The sequence below is a fragment of the Astyanax mexicanus genome, chromosome 12 (genome assembly GCF_023375975.1).
Source record: "Astyanax mexicanus isolate ESR-SI-001 chromosome 12, AstMex3_surface, whole genome shotgun sequence".
NCBI lineage: Eukaryota > Metazoa > Chordata > Actinopteri > Characiformes > Acestrorhamphidae > Astyanax > Astyanax mexicanus.
The window spans coordinates 2078731-2102470 of record NC_064419.1 but is presented as its reverse complement, the minus strand read 5'-3'; the positions used below and the strand labels follow the sequence as shown (position 1 = coordinate 2102470).

The 23740-nt window shown below is 37.7% G+C and overlaps 1 protein-coding gene across 2 annotated transcripts; it reads right to left on the bottom strand.

Moving 5' to 3' along the window:
- Positions 1 to 804: 804 nt before the first annotated feature.
- ampd1 (adenosine monophosphate deaminase 1 (isoform M)) lies at positions 805 to 23580 on the bottom strand. Of its 2 annotated transcripts, none has more exons than XM_022670603.2 (15): positions 23477 to 23580; positions 11245 to 11410; positions 10032 to 10149; positions 8811 to 8976; positions 7742 to 7961; positions 7311 to 7440; positions 6940 to 7134; positions 5865 to 5996; positions 5165 to 5328; positions 4944 to 5070; positions 4593 to 4756; positions 3608 to 3728; positions 2640 to 2813; positions 2015 to 2125; positions 805 to 1407 (listed from the first exon to the last, which is right to left on the bottom strand). In XM_022670603.2, exons 1-15 carry the CDS (start codon positions 23496 to 23498, stop codon positions 1252 to 1254), a joined length of 2166 nt encoding a protein of 721 aa, XP_022526324.2. In that variant the 5' UTR covers positions 23499 to 23580; the 3' UTR covers positions 805 to 1251. The 2 variants fall into 2 exon arrangements, with proteins under 2 accessions (XP_022526324.2, XP_049342175.1); XM_049486218.1 differs by lacking the exon at positions 23477 to 23580 and adding an exon at positions 12969 to 12987.
- Positions 23581 to 23740: the final 160 nt, after the last annotated feature.

The following is a 23740-nucleotide window of genomic DNA, read 5'->3' as shown; positions in this document are numbered from 1 at the left end:
TGAGATGCTAAGTTGTTATTCTGAGATGCTGAAACGTTATTTTGAGATTCTAAGTCATTATCTTGAGATTCTAAGTAATTATTTTGAGATTCTAAGTCATTATTTTCAGATGCTAAATTATTATATTGAGATGCTAAGTTGCTATTTTAAGATGCTAAAACATTATTTTGAGATGCTAAGTCATTATATTAGAATGCTATGCTAAGTTGTAATACTGCGGTGCTAGTCATTATTGTGAAATGCTACAGGTGCATCTAAAAAAAATGTACTATTAAAAAGTTACTTTATTTCAGTAATTCAGTTCAAAATGTGAAACTCATATATTATATAGATGTATTCAGAGTGATCTATTTTAAGCGTTTATTTCTTTTATTGATGACGATTATGAAGCTTAGGGGCAATGAAAACCCAAAAATCAGTGTCTCAGAAAATTATAATATTATATAAGACCAATTGATACTTTTTGCAGTGTGGGCAGTGTGCCAAGTCCTGCTGAAAAATGAAATCTGCATCTCCATAAAAGTTGTCAGCAGAGGGAAGCATGAAGTTCATTTAATTAGCGCCACCATGTGGAGTAATGAAGCAATAACTTTAGATTTAGTTAGTTTAAATCAGTTTGAGGCGACCATTATGGAGTTTAGAGCAGGTATGTTTCATTAAAAACATCCATATTTGACACCTTGTATCGATTAGATACGATACAATATAGTGCGATATTGATAAACAATGTATATAACTGCATATACATGACTTATACATGATGGAACCAAAAAAAAAAGAGAAATAATACAAACTTTAATTATCAATTGTGATTTATTGAGGTTATTTTCATTAGATGTCCCATTAAAAAGTTACTGGCAAGCCTTACTACATTATGACAGTATTAATGATGTTATGAAATATGTAAAACATGAGCCCTGCAGGGTAATAATATCACCAATAATAAATTAAATCAATTTATACACCAGGGCCTATGCAGAAGAAGCCTCTGTGTGTGCTTGCTTTAGGGCTGTATAATCCAACACAGGAAAATACACAGGATATTCAGCTTGTGTACCATCAAATTTGTCTATAACTAACTAAATATTTAGTTATTTATTGCAAGTCTCAAAAAAATATAGAAAATATTGTGTACAGAATAGTACCACAATAAATGTAAAGGATTTAAAAGCATGGGCAAATATTCATAATTCTTTTTAAACAGGTCTGAAATAAAGGTTATTAAGTTGTATGTTTGTTAAGTTAAGTCACTTAGTCTCCCTTTACGCCCTCCTTGATAAGATTGAGCTCATAACACAGAGTCTCATAGCGATAGGCCATACGGATCTGGGCCACGTTTGTCTTCCGGATATCGTTACCCTCTGGGCCATCTTTCAGGTAATGCTTTCCCAGGAAGTGTACCTTCTCCTGTTGGCAGAAACAAGAAGGAGTGATCAGATAAATTAATCTAGAAATTAATCTGCAGTCTCCAGTTTTTAGAAACCTCTGGAATATAATCGAGAGGAAGATGGATGATCACAAGCCATCAAACCACCAAACTGAACTGCTTGAATTTTTGCACCAGGAAAAGCAGCATAAAGTTATCCAAAAGCAGTGTGTAAGACTGGTGGAGGAGAACATGATGCCAAGATGCATGAAAGATGTAACTAAAAAAATCAGGGTTATTCCACCAAATATTGATTTCTGAACTCGTCATTATTATTTCCAAATCCCTTATTTATACACCAGTAGTATAGGTATATGTTTATTATAGGGCTGAACAATATGGCTAAAAACTCATAGATAAATAAGACATATGATATATTTAAGTAGTAAAAATACGAAAACTAACTGTGTATTTACAGTTAGTAAGTGTTTACTGGCTCTGCAGACTGCATTGGATTATGAAGCATCCTGTAATTACAATATATATATATATATATATATATATATATATATATATATATATATATATATATATATATATATATACATATTGCATAATTTGTACATAATTTATATAAGGTTACCGTACCTCATGTGATAGACCGCTCTGCAGAACGCTGTTCCTGGCGATTTCACACATGTCGCAGGTGCTGAGCTTGAACACCTGGGCTGCGATGGCGTACTCTTCCATCAGCGGCTCCTGAAGAAGCACAAGGTCAACAGATCTTCAGCGAATACAGCATATATATATATATACATACACTGTAAATAAACATACATATATATATGTTATATATGCCCAATCAGTTTCCTTTTCCTTTGGCTACTTTGCAAGGCAGTTGTGATCTTGGAGTTTTTTTAGGGTCATTATTTTATATAAAAACTGTTCATTTTAAAATGTATGTGTGCAGTATAGATAAATATGTGCATTATGTGTGTGTGTTTACCGCCAGTTCATTTTTTTGTTGCCTTTTTTGAGCAGAAAACATTACAACTAGAAAAGCAGTAGTGTCTCTGTCATCTGTTAAATGTTTACATCCAGTTTTTTAGAATTGGGGGCATGGCCTGGATGTGTATAAACTTAAAGTGTTTGGGGTTTCATTAAGGACAGATGGTGTAATATGGGGGGTTAATACCTAACAATAGTGTTTTATTTAGGTGTGGGGTCTCTCATATTTAAAGTTTTCACATGCTACAGCCCAATCAGGTCTCACCTTGGTGTAGTGGAACTGCATGGGGTCATCAGTGGACAGGGACACCATCAGGCCCTTCTGGTGGAACTCCAGCAGGGGGTTCTTGTTGTACTCCAGGAAGAGACTGTTGTTGCTGAGAGGAGACATGGCAATAGGGACCTGGGCCAGGAAGTACAGATACTGCAGGACTGGGCTCTGTGGGACAGAGAGATAATCAGGGACACACTGATTATGAACACAGCTGAAGGTGTGAGACTCATGCAGATTGTCAGTAGCATGAAGTGTGACTGGGTTTTTATGGTAAAATTAGGTGGCTGGATAGGATGCAGAGATGCCACCTCTCACGGAAGTTCATGGAGTATCCTGCATTTTAATATGAATTGTATACAATGTCCTGGAAATATTTTTTTAGAGCAAGAAAATGTGACAGAAAGCACACCTCTCTTTGCGTTTAGTCCTGATGAGGGCCAGTTTCATCCTAACGTTTTTGATGGTCTTTGTGACTACACTTAAGGATACTTTTAAAGTTTTTCTAATTGACTGATCTTTATTTCTTAGATTATTATTTTTTTCTTTACTTAGTTGAGTAGTTTTTGCTTCTCATAATCTGGATTAGAACATTACTTAAATAGAGCTATTCACTGTATAACAACTCTACCTCTTTACTACTTTACAACTGATGCTCTTGATGAGTTCAGCACAGCTGTTAACTGAAAGCCTGAATTCCAGGTGACTCTACCTCATGAAGCTGACTGAGAAAATCCAGCAGAGATGTTCAAAACTGTCTCTATCTCTATCTGAAAATGACCAAATATCCTCCTTCTTTATGCCACAGTGTATATTTAAAAGTATTAAATATAATATTTATATATAATGTATGTTATGTCTATTAAGCATGATTATTGATCCACTTTTTTATCAGTTTTAATAAGATGTAAGACTAGCCTGGCGCCCTCTGCTGTTGTTTAGTGCAGGGAACACACACTGACCTTCTTGAGATTCAGGCCGTGAGAGATGTTATCAGCGGTCATGAAACAGGCCAGCAGGTGAGTGACAGCTCCAGCCTCTCCACAGTGAGGCCTGAACTGGAACGTGTTCATTCCTCGCTCCCTAAAAAAATGATGCAAATAATACACCTATTATAGATAATGATAACCACACTGCTTCAAATCATAATCATTTTAAATTGTAGATTTTTGGAGACATAATGGAAAACAACCGGATCAACAAAATTCAAAATATCAGTATATAATAACTGTGGTAAAATGATTTTTAAAGTGGTTTAATGTTATTTTTTGACTCTAAAGTAACTAAGTAAACCCACTGCTTACACCTTCAGACCTGTTCTGCTGGTCTAAACTGAAAAGGATTCACTCAAATACTTTAAAGAGAACATATTATACCTTATTTTACACAAGTTGGAATAAATGTTCTACACAAAACATGTTTATAAAGTTTATTGCACAAAATCACTCTAACCTACAAATAAAGATCTCACCAGCTCTATTCTTACCAGTTTCTGTCCCTTTCAGAATGAGCCTTTGAAGGGCTCTGTCACTTTTATGCAAATAAGCTGTAGCTGGCCACACCATGTATATTTTACAATAGTGTTAGCTTGGGCTAAATGGTAAATAACAACAGAAGCAGAAAAATCCTTGTTTTAAATTATTTTTTAGATGTATATTTACATCTCCCTCATCTGCTAACTTGACTGTAGGTACAGATCCCTCTCTCAGAAAAAGTCTGTTGGCTAATCCTGCTGCGTACTGTCCGAGGTTCTCAATCAAAATGACAGAAACGGCAGATTTCTTTGTTGTGACGTCACAATAGGCTCATAAAATGATTAATTGGAGCGTTTATTAGGGTTAATTGAGGTACAAGTGGCCCAAACACAAAAGCACGTGAAAAAAGTGAATTTTGCATAGTATGTCCCTTGATAGAAATTCCTATTTTCTACCTTTTCTGGACACTTACTTGCGCAGCTGGTTGAGTCTGGCGATGTTGGCATACATGTAGTAGATGTAGTAAGTGTAGGATGGGTTCTTCGCTATGTCCCACTGTTCTGGCTTGGGGCTTTTGGTGGAGAACATATGTCCACTGTGTTTAGATTCATCATCCACACTGTCGAAGCCTGTAACCTGTAGCGGGGGACAAATAGAGATTCAAACAAACAACCCCAAATCAGAAAAGGCTGGACTATTGTACACTATATTGCTAAAATATATACTTTTTTCTGATTTGGAGTTGTTGATAGATGAATAATTATTGTAGTGAGAGTTTCCTTTCCATATTGTACACAAAAGAAGGTTTTCCACTGTTACTCACGTGCTTCAGGAAGATGCTGAGCTCAGGGTTGGAGTGGGGGTCAATGGTGGCCTGGTAAACAGGGAGGAAGATGTTCTCCAGCATTTTTCCAAAGTGTGGCACAAAGTTCCTGCCTCTGAAAATGTCACTAGAATGAAGGAGAGACAGAATCAAGGTGGAGTTTTAGTAAACGTTGGGAAGATGCAGTCTCACAAATCTCACATATCATAATAAACACATACTAGATTCTGGGGATCTGAATCATCCACTTCAGGTTAGGTGAGAACACCCGATGCTTGTTGAACCAGCTGGAGAGTTTTGTCCACTCGTTGGGATTGCAGCCGTAGATGGACAGCCGGGGCTCGGCGTACTGGTACCGGGCATCCTCAAGGTCACTGGCCACTTCCTGGATTTAGAAAAATTCAACATGATTAGTGGCTTTCCCCATCATAACAATGAAATGGGTCATTTTCAGAATACTGTGAATTTGACTATTTATCAAGTTCTTTTTGAACTGCTGCTGATGCTGTAGCATTGCCGAGTAGCATCACAGCGCTAACGCTCGGAGGAAAGCGCATCAGCTCACAGACGCAGCCTTGTCCTGATCCACATCACCCTAGGAGTGATAAGGGGAAAGAGAGAGGGCCATCTACTGTACCCACCCAGAAAGAGCAAGACTAATTGTGCTCTCTCAGGGCTCCAGCAGCAGACGGCGAGCTGCATGACTGGGATTCGAAACAGCAATCTCCCATTTATAGTGGCAATAAAACATTCCTTTAACATTCCAAAACACAGTTTGTTTGTTTGTATAAAATTAAAACAAGAATTTTGAAGAAACATAAGGCTCGCATCTCACAATAAAGCTAGTTCCAATGGAGATTGCAGGATAACTGTAATAATATTTGGATCAGTGGGAGCTCAGTGTTCCCTTAAAGCCCTTACCTTAATAATAGTAGCAAAGTACTCTCCAGAAATATGGTTCTCAGTCTTCAGATAAAGGTCACGCAGCTCACTGGCACCTACAGGGTTGTACTTGGCGTTGAACTTATCAAAGCGCTGGAAGGTTTGTCTGCCCTACAGGATCAGGCATGCAACAAAATAAATGTCAGTGATGGAAAAATAATCAATATTACAAGGCAGAGTGTATCAGAATTGCAGAACAACCTTAAAACCCATTAATCCAATTAATCAATCCAATCCAAAATTTTATAATTTTATTTAAATATTTTTTTCATTAGCTACTCAGCTGTATATTCCCCATCAATGATGCCACAAAACAACACAACGCCTTTTTCGACACATGTTAAGTCAGACTCCGTCTCTTTTTTTGAACTGCTGCTGATGCTGTAACATTGCAGAGTAGCATCACAGCGCTAACGCTCGGAGGAAAGCGCGGCGACTCGGTTCTGATACATCAGCTCACAGACGCAGCCTTGTGCTGATCCACATCACCCTAGGAGTGATGAGGGGAAAGAGAAGAGTGCCATCTACTGTACTGTACCCACCCAGAGAGAGAGCAAGACCAATTGTGCTCTCTCATGAGAAAGGTCAGCATTTCCAAAAGGTTACACTGTTCTACAGATAGGTATTTGTTTTTCTGGTGTATATTTGTTGATTGAACCTCGTTAATGATTAGGCAGTGTATTTATAATTGATTATTAGTATTGTAATTATTATTTTACAGGTGGAGGTTTTGTTCCTCAAGGGAAAATGTAATGGTCTAAGTTTTTACACAACTTGAAGGATTCAAAAAAGATAATAATAATAATAAAGACATACTTTACACATGCATTTCTGGACAAGCTGAGAAATGCAGAACCATCACTGAAAGAAGCACTTAGACTAAAGTTTTGGAGCAAGTTAGTTAGCTGTGTTTCTAAGATTAAGGTGTAAATGACAGTAGACCCAGTAAAGCATCACAGTTATTTTAAATTGGCTGTTATTAAAAAGTAAAAAGCTACATAATGGTGCTTTAATGGACCAACGGAGTTTCTCCTGCTGTGAAAGTGGAACCTACAGCGTGCACATCCAGAGAGTCCACAGTCAGGTCATAAGGGTGCAGCTTGAGGGATTCGAAGAGCTCCTTCATGGTCATCTCCTTCCCCTTGGCGTTGTACACCACTCTGTCTGCGTCCACGCGGTACGACTTCTTAATGAAGCGCAGGAGGTGCTTCTGGTTCATGCAGGCAGCAGCGTGAATGTGAGTGTCAACCTACAGACAGAGAAAAGACTTTACGGTCATCCCATCATAGAAAACGGTCAAATAGTTGTTTTAATGTAGTCTATATCCGAAAAATCCTAATTATATTAATAGATCAAATATTTGAGATTTGAGATAACTTGAGAATCCTTATGAAACTATAATAAGTATATATTAGAGTTTAGTACCTTCCTGCAGTTGTAGAAGTCCCTGTGAGGGTTGTTCTTCAGCTCCTTCATCTCCTCCATCTCATTCAACATCTCATGGACGTTGAATTTGGACGTGAGGAACTTCAGACGACGGTGAGTGTACGTCTTTCTGAAGAAATCAAAAGAAAAGGCAATGAAATAACTAGCTTAGCAACTAAACATGTAACGCTAAACAACAAATAGTATATAGGTAATCTTAGTCTTTAGTTTAACCATCTTAACCAGAATAGGATGACCACATTTTTAACCACCTTGACCACTTAAAACCTAAATTTGCCTTGTTATGGAATTTTAAACAGGGATTCCTGTCATCTCGTTGGCCAAAGTAAAAATTAAGTATTATACGTGTCATAGAACTGCTGGTCATCCTCCCATCACTATAAAATATCCGCTGCTAATGGTTTACTCACGTTGGGCCCTGTGCGATCAGGGCTATGAGGAAGTTCATGTCGTCGATGAAGGTAGCGTAGTCGGGACCAGGATAAGGCAGGGCTTCATTTTTATCTGCAGCAGCTGCATCTTTATACACGCTGATGACACCATCCCGCATACGAGCCACGTATCCAAGATTAGGAGGCAGTGTTTTGGTGTTGAAGGGGTCCTCTCCTTGTGCAGGAGGGGAAGTGAAGACTGCCAAATAAAAAATATAAGCGATAAAATGATAAAAATCTAAATTATGCATTCTGTAATGTCCAAGCAAAAGAGAAAATCCAGTGCTTAGGTTCAAACAGACAGACAACTGCAAAAGAACAACTTTACCACAGCATAGATTTCACCTGGCAACCGCATAGCAACACCATATCTACCACCCAACAGCCACAGTGCCCCCTTAATAAAATAGCAACTGCATATAGTAGCACGCACCCAGCAACCATGTTTAATTCCATTAGTAATGAATTTGTCATGAAAACAAAAATGGCCACTTGTAAAATACAGTGCTTAGGTCAAGACAGAGACAACCGCAATAGAATATCATATCAGCCACCAATCATAGAATGCCACATCATAGATACCACCTAGCAACCACTTAGCAACACCACAGTAACCATCTAACAAACACAGGCATCCCCATTCATCCAGGCCATTGCAACTGCCCCCCAACATATAATAGCAAAACCACCTAGCAATACCACAGCATCAATTGTAATGCCATTTGCAATAGAATTTGTAACAATTTTATACAAAAAAAGTACTGTGCATATCGTACCTTAAGGTAAAAACAACATTACTGTTTAACCAAAAGATAAAATGCAGTGCTTAGAACAGTGACAGAACGACAACTGTAACAGAACAATCTTGCCACATCGTAAATACCACCTAGCAACCACTTAGCAACACCATATCAACCACCTAACAACCAGAGGCGTCCCCGTTCATTCAGGGCTGTTTCTAGGTCAATAACATAGCAACTGCTATCACTGCATTTAGCAACCACCTAGCAACACCACAGCAACCATTTTTAATTTCATTTGTTTGTACCTGGCAGCACCTGGTCCTCGGGCTTCCACTTCTCGCCCTCAACCTTGCGCAGGTACTCAGAGGTGATGTTGGGGTATTTCTGGAAGGCCAGCCTCATGTACTTTTCTCTAATGGTCAGAGCACGGAACAGCCCCTTACAGGCCAGATCGAAGTCATCCATGGTGACCTGAAGAGAAAACATGGATTAAAAAATGATAAGAAATGATTATGCATAAATGATTTAATATTTATTTCTGGTGTTCTTTGTTTTTTTTTGTTTTGTTTGTTTAGGGCTAGTTTATGAGGGCACTTTTTGAGCACTGCAATGAGTAATACAAATAGGCCAATTTGGAGAGTTTTATTAAATAATTGATGGTTTTATAGTCTTCCTGGTTCAGCTATTAATGTGTATTATGCTAAATCAGCAGCCCTGCATGCGTCCCTCCCCCCTTTAGCTTCCACTTTAAATGTCACAGCTAGGTTTCTGAAACCTAATCCAGGTCTGGCCTCAGGCTACTGTGTATGGGTGTTCCTGCCCTGCGTGATCTATTCCTGCTATTCCTGAACTTGGTCAGGGACGCGGGCATATTTCACGGTCAGGTTAAACTTGATGTTACATAACTAGTGTTTTGTGAAGCAGACACGTAGGGGGTCAGGTTTGTGACAGTCTGCAAGTTTTGGAGATTTAAAGACCTCTCTGGTGAGAATGTGTAATTGCAAAGAGCATGTGGAAGAGTACTTTTAAAACGTGCATTGTGGTAGAGGTCTGCGCAGGACTGCCTGGTTCCACTTGTTTTAGTCCCGTTACCACCCGCTCCCGGCAGAAATCACTTGTTTTAATCACTTGTTCACCTGTACCTGCCTGCCCACCACACATACAATTCAAATTTAGAGCTTAAAATCTAATTGTAATATACTTATACTTACACTTATAATATAACAGTAGGTAGTAATGTCTTATTTCTTACCACAGTCCAAATACATGCCGTCAGGTGAATTGTAGTTACTGAAATTGCCCCATTGGTGTGTGTGTCTGTCTGTCTATAGGTTCATCCTCCACTTTGATATTTATCAGTAATATTTTCATGTTTTTTTTTTCTTGCTTTGGCTATTAACTTGAAACTGCTTACTTTATTTTTTCTTGAGTGCCAGTCGTGCGTCTGCTATACGCACTGATTGATACGCATCGATTGATCAAGATTTCTCTGGTCTATAGAGTTTAATAATGTACTGTAAACCTACCCCAGCAGCGTAGTCCCCAGTGATGGCCACCCTCTGGAAGTGAGGCACCTCCAGGTATGTTGGTTTTTCCTCCAGTAGAGTAGCAAAGGCCTCTTGAGCTTGGATGATGTGCTTCTTACTACGAAAAAGAAAGTGTAAAATGTTCAGTCTCACATTTGTTAAAAACCGACCTTCTTAGAGTGCAGGGACCAAAACTAAACAATGCAAAATTGTGTACTGTCAGGGAGCTAAAATGACATATTAAAAGTAGTTTACCAAACGTTTATAACGGAAATATGGTTCCAGTCCATAACAGTACAAATCGTCATTCATAACAACATTGCAAACACAGGAGACGTTGGTTAGCTGACAGTTAGCCTAGATTGTGAGCAATTCATTCATTATTCAGTCCAATAATGTGCCTCCTCTCGTAGAGGAATGTCCTTAACAATCAGCGATTTCTCACCAGGAGGAACACTACCCAAAAGTAGCCTCTCAGAGATGCTTTTTTAGCCTCCCTTTGGATGCTCTCTTGGTGCCAAGACATTACTGTACTTTATGTCGAGTTTTGAAGCAATCCAGGTTGCGTTATTTTTATTGTCAATAGCCCTATCAGGATTTGTTTCTCAGGGGTACGTCTGTGAAAAATATTTCACATTTCTACTCTTTAGTGATAAAACTCCTGCATCCGGACTGCAACTGAAAAAACAGGAGTAAAGCAGTGAGTTTTAAGGCTTTCTTGGTTACATGACATCATGTTCAGTAGCTCCTCCATTTCCACTCGCTGTTGTGTTGACAGTACACAAATCTCCATGGAAACGCATGCAGCCAAAGTGTAATCACAGTGCTCGGCGAGTGCGAGGACAAATAGCTGTTTTATTAAATGCGAGGAGAAAAAACTCGAAAAAGAGATATGCGTCCGGACGGGACTAAAATTACCGGAGGACCACGGAGTTCAGCAAAAAACACAAACATGGTCGTTCCGGATGGGAATAAAATCAGAGAGGATAAAAAAAAAAAACATAAAAGAGAAAATTACCCCAGAACCCCCTGAAAAACTGAATCCCGTCCAAATAGGGCTAATGTGTGTCTTTCTTTTTAGGTATAGATTTCTAAAGAAACACAGAGCAAATTGCAAATTTACCAGTGTTATCATTACCAGAGTTAATCTAATACTAAAAAGGTGTGTCTGTATTACTGTGTTACTGTTAGTCTGTTAGACTTTTCTCCTCACCGTCTCTCCAGATCATCATCCGTAGCTACATGGTGCGCCAGCTCCTGGTTGAGAATGGGACAGTCGTCGGCCACACCGAACAGAGAGATCTCCTCGCGGGTGTCCTCATCCTTGGTCTCGGAGGCGAACACCTTCTCAGCGAACGCACGCATGCGATCGTCTGTTTCTGATGAGACACACAACCATAAACAGCACTGATTTACAGTCAGGACCTCTGAGTTTAGAGACATGGAGACGGGATGTTTCAGACAGTGCAGGAGAGAAAGCTGGATGGGTGAAGGAGAAGCTGGAGACACTCAACGTCCCCAAAGCAAAGCAAGGACACCGAGGTCAACTGAGCACAATAAGACAACAACAGCCTATGTACACTCAATGGCCATTTTATCTTATAGACCTACATACTTAATACTCTACTTTTTTCCAGTATGCACCAGAATAATAGGTGTTTTTGATAAAATGGCCAGTCAGTGTACATACAATAATGGTGTCCTTTATTTTCCAGTGCAAATTCCAATGAAATTCAGTGCATGTTTGTCTAAATATGTTGCTGTTGTGTGTCAGAAGTCATGCTTTCTTTATGGATTCAGACGTCAGCCTAACATGACTCCTCTATCAGCCATCATGCACTGACATACAACGCAACATACAGTGTAAAAATCTATTGAAGACACCACACATCATCTGACTAGACCAGTCTAGAATAATTTGACCGAATTTACACCTGGATGCATCTGTTATTACCATATTTTTTGCATTATAAGGCGCATTTAAATCCTTTAATTTTACCAAAAATGTACAGTGCACCATATAATCTGGTGCGCCTTATGTATGAATTAAACCAGTCGGGTATTAAAGAACAGTAAAGCCATTTCGCTAAAGTACAGAGTTATAAGGGTGAGTTTTTAGTAAAGGTTCTCCAGCACTAAGGCTGGGAGCAGCAGCATTAGCATTAGCTGCTGGGGTTAGCGGCTAATGCTGCTGCACCCAGCCTTAGTGCTGGAGAAACTTCACTGAAAACTCACCCTTTTTGACAAAATATTGGAAATCTAAGCGTACTGTAAATAAACGGAAGCGCTTAACTCTCCAAAATAAACAGTTTTCAGGAGAGAAATCTGTGTAGATTAAATGACTGTGGAATCACTATTATTGGGTATACTGCAGGACACTGTTGCCCTTTCTGTTTATGTGTTGTTACTGCTTAGTAATGGTTTATAACCTAATTAATAACCATTATAAACTATTTATAAGCCAATTATAAAGGTGTCTTTTACTTTAATTTTAAAGGGGTACCAAATTCTATTCTGTTTTACATGACATATACTGTACATGACCCTGTTTATACACATTTATTGATTTAATTTATAAAATATAATACTTTTTATTGGCTAAAATAATCAATACCCAACAGTTCATGATCTGATCATCACACATCCAGATCCTGCAAAAAGCCTGTACTGATATTCATGCACATGAGCTGCAGATCTAAGCCCAAAATACAGCAAGGCCATGTCATTTGTCCATTTGTTACATAATGAAATCACATTACTATTTATGTAACAGACTACTTTGCAGCTAATGAACAAATGAGTACATATAGAATCAGTATAAATGTGTGAATGGATGGATGAATGGATGGATGGATGGCTTCACTTTTAGACACCTATAAAGCACATAGAACGGCTCAGTCGATGGCGGGGCGAAGTGAGGCACTTCTCCATACTTACTGGCAGCTGAATTTTTTTTATTGAAGAGAAGAAAAATGCACAGGGACCATAAACCGGGATGAAAAGAAAGGGAGGCAGGAGGTTAGACTGAGGAAAGGATGAGCTATAATACATTCAATTAAAAAAACATTATCCAATCATTTCACAGATACTGTATATCAACTGGAAACTTCATGCTCATCACATTATACAGAAAAAAACCTTCTTGAGTAAACTGGGAATTAGGTTAAGGAACTTAGCAACTTAGCAACAGTAGATTCATTTTTATAAAATAAGAATATTTATTTAAATATACAGCTCTGGAAAAAAATAAAAGAGCACTTCAGTTTCTGAATCCGTTTCTCTGATTTGACTATTTATAGGTTTATGTTTGAGTAAAATGAACATTGTTGTTTTATTCTATAAACTACAGACGACATTTCAGAAATCAATATTTGGTGGAATAACCCTTGTGGTTTTTAATCACTTTTTTTTTTCATGCATCTTGGCATCATGTTCTTCTCCTCCACCAGTCTTACACACTGCTTTTGGATAACTTTATGCTGCTTTACTCCTGGTGCAAAAATTTAAGCAGTTCAGCTTTTCAGGTTTGATGTATTGTGATCATCTATCTTCCTCTTGATTATATTCCAGAGGTTTTCAATTTGGTAAAATCAAAGAAACTCATCGTTTTTAAGTGCTATCATAATTTTTTTTCCAGAGCTGTAGGTCATAATTAGAGACATTCGATTTATTCACTAGATTTAAGATGTTTTTATCTTCCACCAAATGTGTAAAACTGCAGGCGTCATGGGACATGCTCACAGGAAACCCTTTGTTCATTTCTGTATTTACACTCCAGAATATCTACAGCCACTACTAATGTGCCGTCAAGATCAACAAGAAGACAAAGAAAAACGAAACTCCACAGTCTCTTCCCACAAACAAACACATTCATAAACCATTATATCAGTTTTGTATTGAAAATGAGTTTAGTCTAAAATGGAACAAACTTAGTTTTATTTTTTGTTTAATTGCTTTAACAATTTAGGTCAGGCATTCTAAACAAATTTAAGATTTTGTTTACAGTGCAGGTTTCTCTGGACTATCTACTCAACAATGCCTTTGTGGGAAGAGCAAAGGAGGTCCATTCTTCTTTTCTGTCATGATAAAACAAACATTAAACATCATGGATGGAGTTCACTGTAGATGATTATACACTATAGTGCCAAAAAGTTTTCACTCTACCATCCAAATTCAGGTGCTCCAATCATTTCTATGGACACAGGTGTATAAAACCATCCAACTAGACATGCAGACTGCTTCTGAAAAGAATATATTCCTTTTGCAATCATTTAGTCCCCCTTGGACAATGCTAAAGTGACTATTACTGTACAGAAGGCAAGACTTTCATTGTTTTTTACTTTTATCAGACAAGGATATACTTTAGAGTAGTCTGATGTGAAATCGGAAAAAGTTTTGTTGGGAGTCATGATGCTCCTTCTCTTACTCATTGAAAGCATCCCATCCAGGAGGGGGGAAAAACACTGCCCGCCCACACGTCCACACTAAAAACTGATTGGCTGACTCACAGACCCTTTGCAGAGAATAGGCCAATCAGAATCCTCTCTGTTTTGCATGCACTTCATTAATATTCTTCTCTCTCTCTTTTTCTAAGCTTCCATGACTTCCGGGAGACTTGGGAAGTCAGTGAATGATTAGTGCAAAGTGTAAAGTTTGGTGGAGGGGGGATTATTATGGTGTGGGGTTGTTTTTCAAGAGTTGCCTTACTTCCAGAATAAGAACCCATGATGGCCCGTTGATCTGTTCTATCATGACTGCGCACTACTGCATTGAAAACAAGGTCCATAAAGACATGGATGAGGGAGTTTGGTGTGTTTGAGCTCACAAATGTGCTTTTGGAAAAATCAAGGGTCAAATTTCCAATAAACACACGCCTAAACCTTGTGGAAAGTCTTCCCAGAAGAATTGAAGCTGTTATACCTTCCGGACCAGCATCATATAATACGCTATGGATTAAAAATAGGATGCCATTCAGGTAGATGAGTGAATACTTTTGGCAATATAGTGTATGTGGACAGTAAACAATAAACATTTAGGTTCAGGTTCCCAGACAGACATGGATTAAGCCAATAGTCGTAGAGTAAATTTTAATTCAAAATTCAAAATGCTATGTAGTCCAAGGCTAGGCTTAATCCATGTCTGGGAAAGACATAATACGCTTTACACATTGGAAAGACCAACACCTCCAACACCAACATTCTCTTCTTCTATCAACATAAGGATCGGTCAACAATCAACTGAATATACTGGTTTATTCAGTAGTTTCCAGTACATGCCTCTCCACATTCATTGATCATTCCTCTGTAATTCTTCAGGACCCCACGATACTTACGCTTTCCTCCCTCTGTGTTAGTAAATCATCCCCATCAGACAGGGACCATGTAGAAGGGGTAAACAAAAAGATGGGTCAGATGTACACTCCAATATTCAGTTAACTACTGCTGACACCTGATATATACCCAGTATAAAGCTTGAATTATGATCTATAATGTGATAAGTACTGTATAACTTGTGGTGTCTGGTTTGCAGCAGACAAAATGCAGACAACTATGAAACAAGAATAAGAAAAAAAAAACTTTTTTGCCATAAAAATAGGCTTCATGTTCACTTTTTTCCTCATGCTTTTCCCATTGGAGTTTAAGTGGGCATTACTCAAATTTCTCTGGTGCATGAAGTAGACAGAACTCCATCGCTTAGAGGATGAAAAACTTCACCAATTAGAGGACATCAATTGTGTGCAACTAACAATGCTAACCACTAACACAGGTAGTGACTGATAAACTCCTTAGAAATCATTCCAAAGAAACGTAGGCAAATTCACCTAACTTGTGGATTTTTTTACTGAACAGACAATACTTTATTGGTCCCAGAGGGAAATTCTGGACATTCAGTAGCAGGTATACATAAATGTTACAAAAGAAGGATAACATAATAATAATAATACAGATAAAATATAAAGTATAAAAGTAGAGTCTTTTAGAGGGTGTATAATGGAGGTAGTGTAGTTAAACACAGTATAAAAAGCTAGTAGTGCAGAATAGGGTTAAACTATACAAATATTATAATAATATGACATCAAATTACGTATATTTTTCGTCAGGATACCATTTACCACTTTTACGTGGCTGCAGGGTTAATTGTGCCATCCTGGTATCCAGCAGATCCTAGTAGGCTGCTCTGTAAACTCAATGAAGGCAGTCTGAGACAACTGTTCTAACAAACAAGCAGGTGTTTGGCTCTCTCTGAGGTCTCTACTGCACAGACTTTGGTTGCAAATTGGACAATATGGCAGACAATTTTACTTAATTATTATGAAATATAAAAAAAATATATATACCACAGCGTCCAATTTTGTCTACAGTAAAAGGCTTAAACAAACCTCATAGGCCAAAAAAACACTTGCACTTAGCAACATTGTATTAAGAAAAGTCAATATAGATCGTTGATTTGTATTATATTAGCCTAGGAGACAGGTTGAGATTTGAGCTTTGATTTGAACCATTAATCATTTTATTGTGGTAAAGAAATTAGATGCATCAGAGCAGGAAAACGGGAAAACTCTACTTCACTCTACTAATTCTTAAGGCCAGGGATTAATAACCACATGATTGTGGTTTGATTAAACACTATCGAGCAACTGACAATGCTAACCGACTAACACAGGTAGTGACTGACAAACTCATTGGAGCTCATTACAAAGAAATACAAGCAAATACATCTAACTTGTGATGGTTTTTAATTGTTTATATGTTTATTATTTCACAACTGTGAAGATAAATACATATATCAGGCAAATGGGAAAACTCTGCTTAATTCTGGAGGCCAGGGATTGATAACCACATGATTGTGGTTTGATTAAACACTATTCTGCAACTGATAATGCTAACCCTGGGATTAGAGTGGGAAGAGTATAGGAGCTAATGTGTCTTCCCATGTCTTCTTTTAACACCACCTAATAATGACAGCGATTTAATCGAGGTACACCGGAGTGTCTAATCAAAGTCGAATCATGTTTCTGTGGATCTATATAAGAGTCCACACTGCAGCTGAAACCCGAGCCTGCATGTTAACTCCTTATCTTCAGGCTCAGTATAAAAGCGCTGGCCTTGCTCAGACCCACATCTGTGCCAGGTCTCTTCGGCTTGCTCTCGGCTGAAGTGTTGCTATTTTTCACCCGTATAAAATTTAAAAAAATAAAAAAAGCCTTGGTGACACTGATGACAGATAACCTATTCTGGTCACTTGGCTGTTAACTCCACGTGTGCTCAGCCAACACGTATACAGCAGCATGCTCAGCTCTCAGTCTCTCCTAGATTATGTCAACTATGACACTCTGTGTCTTTTTCGGTCCTGGACACGCCCATCCTCCACTTCTTTATGTTCAGACTCTGTGGTGACAGTGCAAAAACATTTAAAACAGGCCCTGTCATGATCATTACCATATGATACGATACGATACGATACAATGATTTATCGTACAATTTACAAACACAACCTTAGCAATTTTACTTATTGAGGAAAACATTTTAACTATTAACCTACTAACTAATATTTCTGATTTCTGAGACAATAAAACATCTTAAGTAGGCCTGTCACAATAATTACTTAATTAATTAAAAATGAAGGGCCTTTATTTCACTTTATTTCACTATACTCACTTTTGTTGGCACTGTTTTTTTAGACATTAATGGCTGTGTGTTGAGTTATTTTGAGAGCACAGCAAATTTACACTGTTATACTGTAGTTATACTGTACACTGACTGCTTTACATTGTAAAAAAACTCACTTTTATGAGATACTGTAATAAATTCCAATGTCTGAATATTTGCAATAAATTAATTTCATTTAATATATATATATGCCGACGCAAATGGACGCCACACAATCCATCAAAAACACTGTGTTTCAAAGCAGCTTCACACTGCAAAAAAATATAAAATATACATGCTGGTCTGGAACACAGAACCCTCTTCCTGTATTTACTTTCTTTCTCTTGTGCCAGAAAGCTCTGACCAATCAGAGAAGACAATGTGTTTGCATGGTATGTTGAGATGCGTTTTAGTGCATTTAAGTTTGTGCCTGTGTGAAAACAAACCAAGCCGAAAGGGGAAAACGTACTCCAAGTAAATGTACTCTTCAACTCTTAAGGCCACAAAAACCAACTACCATGGTCCACGTTTGTCTGTATTGTGAAAACTATTTTCACAATGATTCGGAAGAATTATGGACCAATCACTTGAGTAAGTTGAGGCAGACTATGGTAACCGATTTAATGAAAAGAAAGAAAAGGAGGCGCTGTTGTGCAACAGCCAAAATCTGTAGCAACATATTAAAGTTGCTTAGTGTGCTCACCAAAACTAACCAGGCTAAATACTGTATAAATATACTATATATACCGTACAATGTAAAAACACATGAACTTTGGTTTACACTCAGTCGGTTTAGGGCTTTCCAGTGTGAAAATGCACTGAAAATTGCTTGATTTGGGAAAAGTAGGCAGGTTTACCAATTGAACATGTAAATCTACTGCACAGAATCCGGTCACATGACAACATGGCAGACAATTCTGAATCAATTCCTATAGACCAGAAGGATATGCAACTGTGGCGTCTTTATTTTCTACATTCATGGGTTTAAACAAACTGGCAACATTAATAAAATCAATATGGATATCTGATCTCATTATATCGGCTTTGCAAGTGTTCCTAGTATTTCTCACATGCTCACAAGGAGATTCAGAAACTGATACAGTGCTTTAATCTGTGGTTCTCAGTTCCAGTTGTGGGAAACTCCAGTTATCTTTGGTTTTTCCCAGCAAGGTGATAGGGAACTAGTGCTAAATGTAGTTTCCCACAGCTAGATTATGCTAAAAATGGCTAATAATTCAGTGGTAAATCACATTAATTACATTTAATATCTAACTCAAACTTCGAAGGCCAGTGTCTTATACCTAGACTAAACTAAACTATTTCCAATAGCAGTGATGGGAGTAATAGCATTGGAATTAATGCTGTTACTTTATTCAGTAAGGAGTAACTGACTGTAACTATAATGCCGTTACCATTTCCCCATTACTCCCCGTTACTGCACGCTACTTTAGCCGCTCAATAATTTTTTATTTTTTATTTTTTAACTTTGTGCATACAGACAAAGGCGCAAGTGTGTGTGTGTGCGTTGTGTGTGTGAGTCACAAGGGAGGGGAGGATGAGATAACCGCCTTAGCAATAATTGGCTAAGGTATAGTAAGATTACGTCTTCAGCAGTGATGTCAGTAACGCGTTATTTACTAAACTTCTGCAAAGTTGCAAGTTTACTGTGCCGCAGAGCGCGTATACCGTAAAGACAAGAAAAGTTCCAATGCTTTAAATGAACACTGTCAGAATTAAAGCCTTTTCAGTAGTTTATCGGTTTGGGTCCGCACTGGACAACGTCTGGGTCCGGACCCGGCCTCGACCATATACACCGTTCTGTTTTATAAAACCACTCCTTGCGTCCCTGCAGTGAACAACAGGTTCAATGTTCAGTTTTACAGTGTTAAATATGTCAGGTCAAGAAATACTTTCTTTGTTATATTTTTTTATAAAAACAAGTATTTATGTTTAGTAAAATCAAGAAAGACCATATTTAATTTTTTTATAAAAAAAATATTTATGTTAAGTTAATTCAAAAGAAATGGTCTTTTATTTTTATAAAAAAAAACTTATTTTTTCAGGACTTTAAACTTTAAATGTCTAGAGATACATTGTTGCTGTTAAAAATGCATTTTCCAATAAAGGGATTATTAGCAAAACTGGTTATAATGTTTATGTTAAGGCGGCGGGAGGTGGTGTCTGCAGCTGCTGAAAGTAACTAATAAAGTAACTTGTAAAGTAACTTAGTTACTTTTAAAATCAAGTAATCCATAAAGTAACTAAGTTACTTTTTAAAGGAGTAATCAGTAATCAGTAATCGGATTACTTTACCATCACTGGTCTTCAGCCAATCAGAGAAAATAGGTGGGCGGGTGTTTACAGGAGGACTCCAGTGACAAAACAGCCTTTTCCAGATGGTAGTACGACACTATTTCAAACTCACTGAGGTCAAAGGTTAAAATGTGCACGCAGAGTTCACATTATGTCCCCGAACAAACATTTTTTCATGGACAAACCTCTGTGCTATGTATACTTGTCTTTGCTGTCGTGCACTCTATACATCTGGCTTATGAAACACGCTCTGAGAAGGTGGGGGCTACAGGGGCAAGTAGCACAAAAGTAACGCAATAGTTACTTTTACTGGTAACTAGTTACTTTTATAGTGGAGTAACTCAATAACTTGTAACTATAACTAATTACTTTTTCAAGTATTTTCAATTACTGATTCACTGTAAGCATCTATATAGTATGAAAGTGATAGTAAACAGGGTTAAATGTTGGGACACTTGGAGCCGTGTAGTTTGCGACCCTTGCCGTTTTAATCATGTTGTGCATGAAGATCTTTATCACTGACATCAAAACTAATTGTGGTTGATCACATCCGCTGATAATTCTGCTGAACTTCTCTACACTTCCCTCCAGCACAACCTGTGCTGCTAGCAGCTGCTGAGGGGCTTTAGTCCAAATCTAAATCTAAATCCAGAGGAGTGAAACCCGTACGAGCCTTCTCTCTTTCACCCGCCATGAATTAAAATGTCAGGACAGCGTCAGACTGGTGGGGTCCCTCACTAACGCCAACACATTTGTTTGGGCGTTAATTTTCTTTAGGTAACAACTGTTCCTGAGTGATCAGAGCTTAATACTATGTATTAATATAAATTGTGCACTGGTGCATGTATTTAAAATATTACTATACCATGATTTAACCCTTTTTCTGATCATTTCTGAACCATCTTCAGTGATGGTAGAAAGCATAAGAATGCAATGCACAGAAAAGGAGACTCTAATATTGTAGTATAAAATCTATATAGCAAAAAAATCTAACTAAAATATTTAGTAGTTTCCTTTAATTGTAAGGCATTGGCAGCTTGTGTTTTGTAATTTTTTATAATTTTGTATTTTTTTTGTATTTCATATTGACCTTTTAATTCCATAAACCATCCAAAAGTAAATAAAACATGTTTAAAAAAGGTGTTCTAAATCACATTAAATTAGTAAAAATAGCCTCTATTTATTAAGTTTATGTACTACTGCTTTCCCAGTGTTTTATTGCAGTGGGTGGGGCAAAGTTACTTCATTTTTATTTCTTTTGTTTATAAACTTGCTCATTGGCTGTTTCATGGTCTATTCTGATGGGACAACAGGTCTCAAATAGTGCTATGTGCAACAAAACCTGAAAAAAGAAGGAAAATACAGGGTCTAATAGAGCTAACAAAACAGATCACAGAATTTAAAGTAAATATATATATATATATATATATATATATATATATATATATATATATATATATATATATATATATATATATATATATATATATATTATACATAGGCAGTGCACTAATTTCCCCAATTATGGTATTTGTACCGTAGTTTTTAGTATTTCTAAAAAATAAATATGACTCTCCATGAGAATATGATGGATTTTTGATGGATCCAACTAAAGCAAAGGAATTATAGCCTTCACTAAACCACTCCCTGGCATGCTGACTGCATAATGCATGAGATATGCAACTGCAACTAGACCAGGGAACCCCTGACAAGCTTTCATAACTAATATACTATATAATTCTCTAACTAACACATTTAAAAAGCACCACACAAGCTGTAATAGAAAAGTATTTAATGAAATGCTGTAGTTTTTCTGTAAAACCCACAGAAATTCACAGTACTTTTAGTTTTTAGTTAAAAGTCACAAATAAAATATATTTCCAATGTATTAGAAGTAAAAGTACTGCCTTTACTGTTACATGACGCATACATTACTCAGGATATCTGTACCAATATCTGTGCACACTGTCCACAACCAATCGTATGAAACTTCACTACATCTAGTGGTCTGAGAGCCTCACTCTTGTGAAACATGTGAATCACCACAGATGCAACAAAAGCTGAACCACCAACACAAAAGCGGGTTTCTGCTTCTGGCTTTTCTGCAGTTGTGAGCAATCAAACTAACCGAATTATACTAAATAAAGTGCTAAGTGTGTTAGTGATGCTAAAGAAAACACTGGTGCACAGCTTTGTCTAACAGTTGTGCAAAAATAGCGCCACCAAAAAATCTCCCCCGAGAAGACGCTCGTTCCTAGATTACGTAGGTTAATGGCAGCAGCTGCTGTAGCACTGGTCGCAGTAGTAGGAGTAGGAGTAGAAATAGCTGGATTGAAATAAAACAGTATACGTTACAGCTTTAAGCAGCTACTGCAGCAAATTTTGTACAGAATTTTATAATTTCACCATGTTGCACTGTGAATGTTAAAATTATTAAAGGTCTCCTTCCACTAAATATAATTATTCTTGTTATTTGTGAAATACAATAGATCTCTTTGGGTTGTATATGCATGCTGCACATGATGAAACTCTTCCTCAACCTCCATTGTCTGCAGTAGCTGAGAAAAGAAAAGAAAAAAAAAAAAACTCAGAAAAACGAGTTGATCAGGAAAAGCACCGCGTCTACATCAACCCGTAAAATAATATACAGAACTGAACCTGGGCTGCAGCAGAGTAGACACTGTCTCTTTATCTAAAAGAGCTTACAGCTCTGTTTAAACCAGCTAGTTAGCGTTAGCTTTTTTGTGTAAGTAACTCTATGTTTAAATTGGATCTCCGGTGGATTCTGTGTTCTACAGAGACCTTAAATACAGTATACACTAGGGAAGCACGGTTTGACAAGGTAGCACAACTCGAAAGAACAATCAATCAATCAATCAATCAAAACAGTTCTTTTTTGCGTCCGACTCTATGATATAGAGCTTCGAAGTGGTGAAACTGACCAAGCACCGAATCACCAAGTATGAGGTAAGAGTTTAATAGCGTTAGTTTAGCTGAAAGAAACGTTAATTTAAGACGTTTAAGGGTTAAATATACCTAGCACTAAGCGCTAAATCTTTCTATCTCTAAAAAAAACATTTTGTCCTTTTTTGAGTTTTAAAGCTGCAAAATTGCAAAAATGACTGTGGGGGAAGGCAGGTAAGTGTTCGCTGCTGCAGTGCTGTTAGCCAATCAGAGGCTATGTGTTTGCATATATGAATATTCATGAGTGAGAGCAGAGATGCTGTCTTTCCTAAGAGAACACTAATTAATACAGTTAACTAAAGCTTAAAAAGTTATACATAGCATTTATTAATACTAGAGACCAACAACTATTTTTAAATAAATAAAATGAATGAAAAAATTAGATTAGAAGATTAGAAGAATTATGATGCAAATCCATAAATCAAAAACTGAACAAAAAGTGTCTCCGTCTGGCTTTTTTGAGTTGGTTAACCCAGTGAAAAGCTTTCCAGACTCGGGGTGGTGCTGTCAGACACTCACCTGGTACTTCAACCTTAGGCATGTTGGCAGCCTCTTGACTCTGAGCTGGACCGGGGCTGGTCTGACACTATTCGCCAGTCAGCGGGGAAGTGTGGTGCTCTCCGGCGCACAGCCGAAATAAGAAGCACCCGAACGCCCAGTGTAACCAGAGCCGTGTACCCACACTGGATACGAGAGCCGGGAGGGGGGGCACCAACTCTATTTTAGGGTGGAACAGGCAGCTATGTTCAACCGAAGACGGAGAGGGGTAGAGAGGAGTGAGGG

Coding starts and splice junctions, on each gene's coding strand:
- ampd1 (XM_022670603.2), bottom strand. CDS start 23,498: ATGCCTAAGGTTGAAGTACCAG. Junction 11,411..23,476: donor GCCTAAGGTTGAAGTACCAG/GTGAGTGTCTGA, acceptor GTGTCTCATCAG/AAACAGACGATCGCATGCGT. Junction 5,071..5,164: donor ATTCAGATCCCCAGAATCTA/GTATGTGTTTAT, acceptor CCTTCATTCTAG/TGACATTTTCAGAGGCAGGA.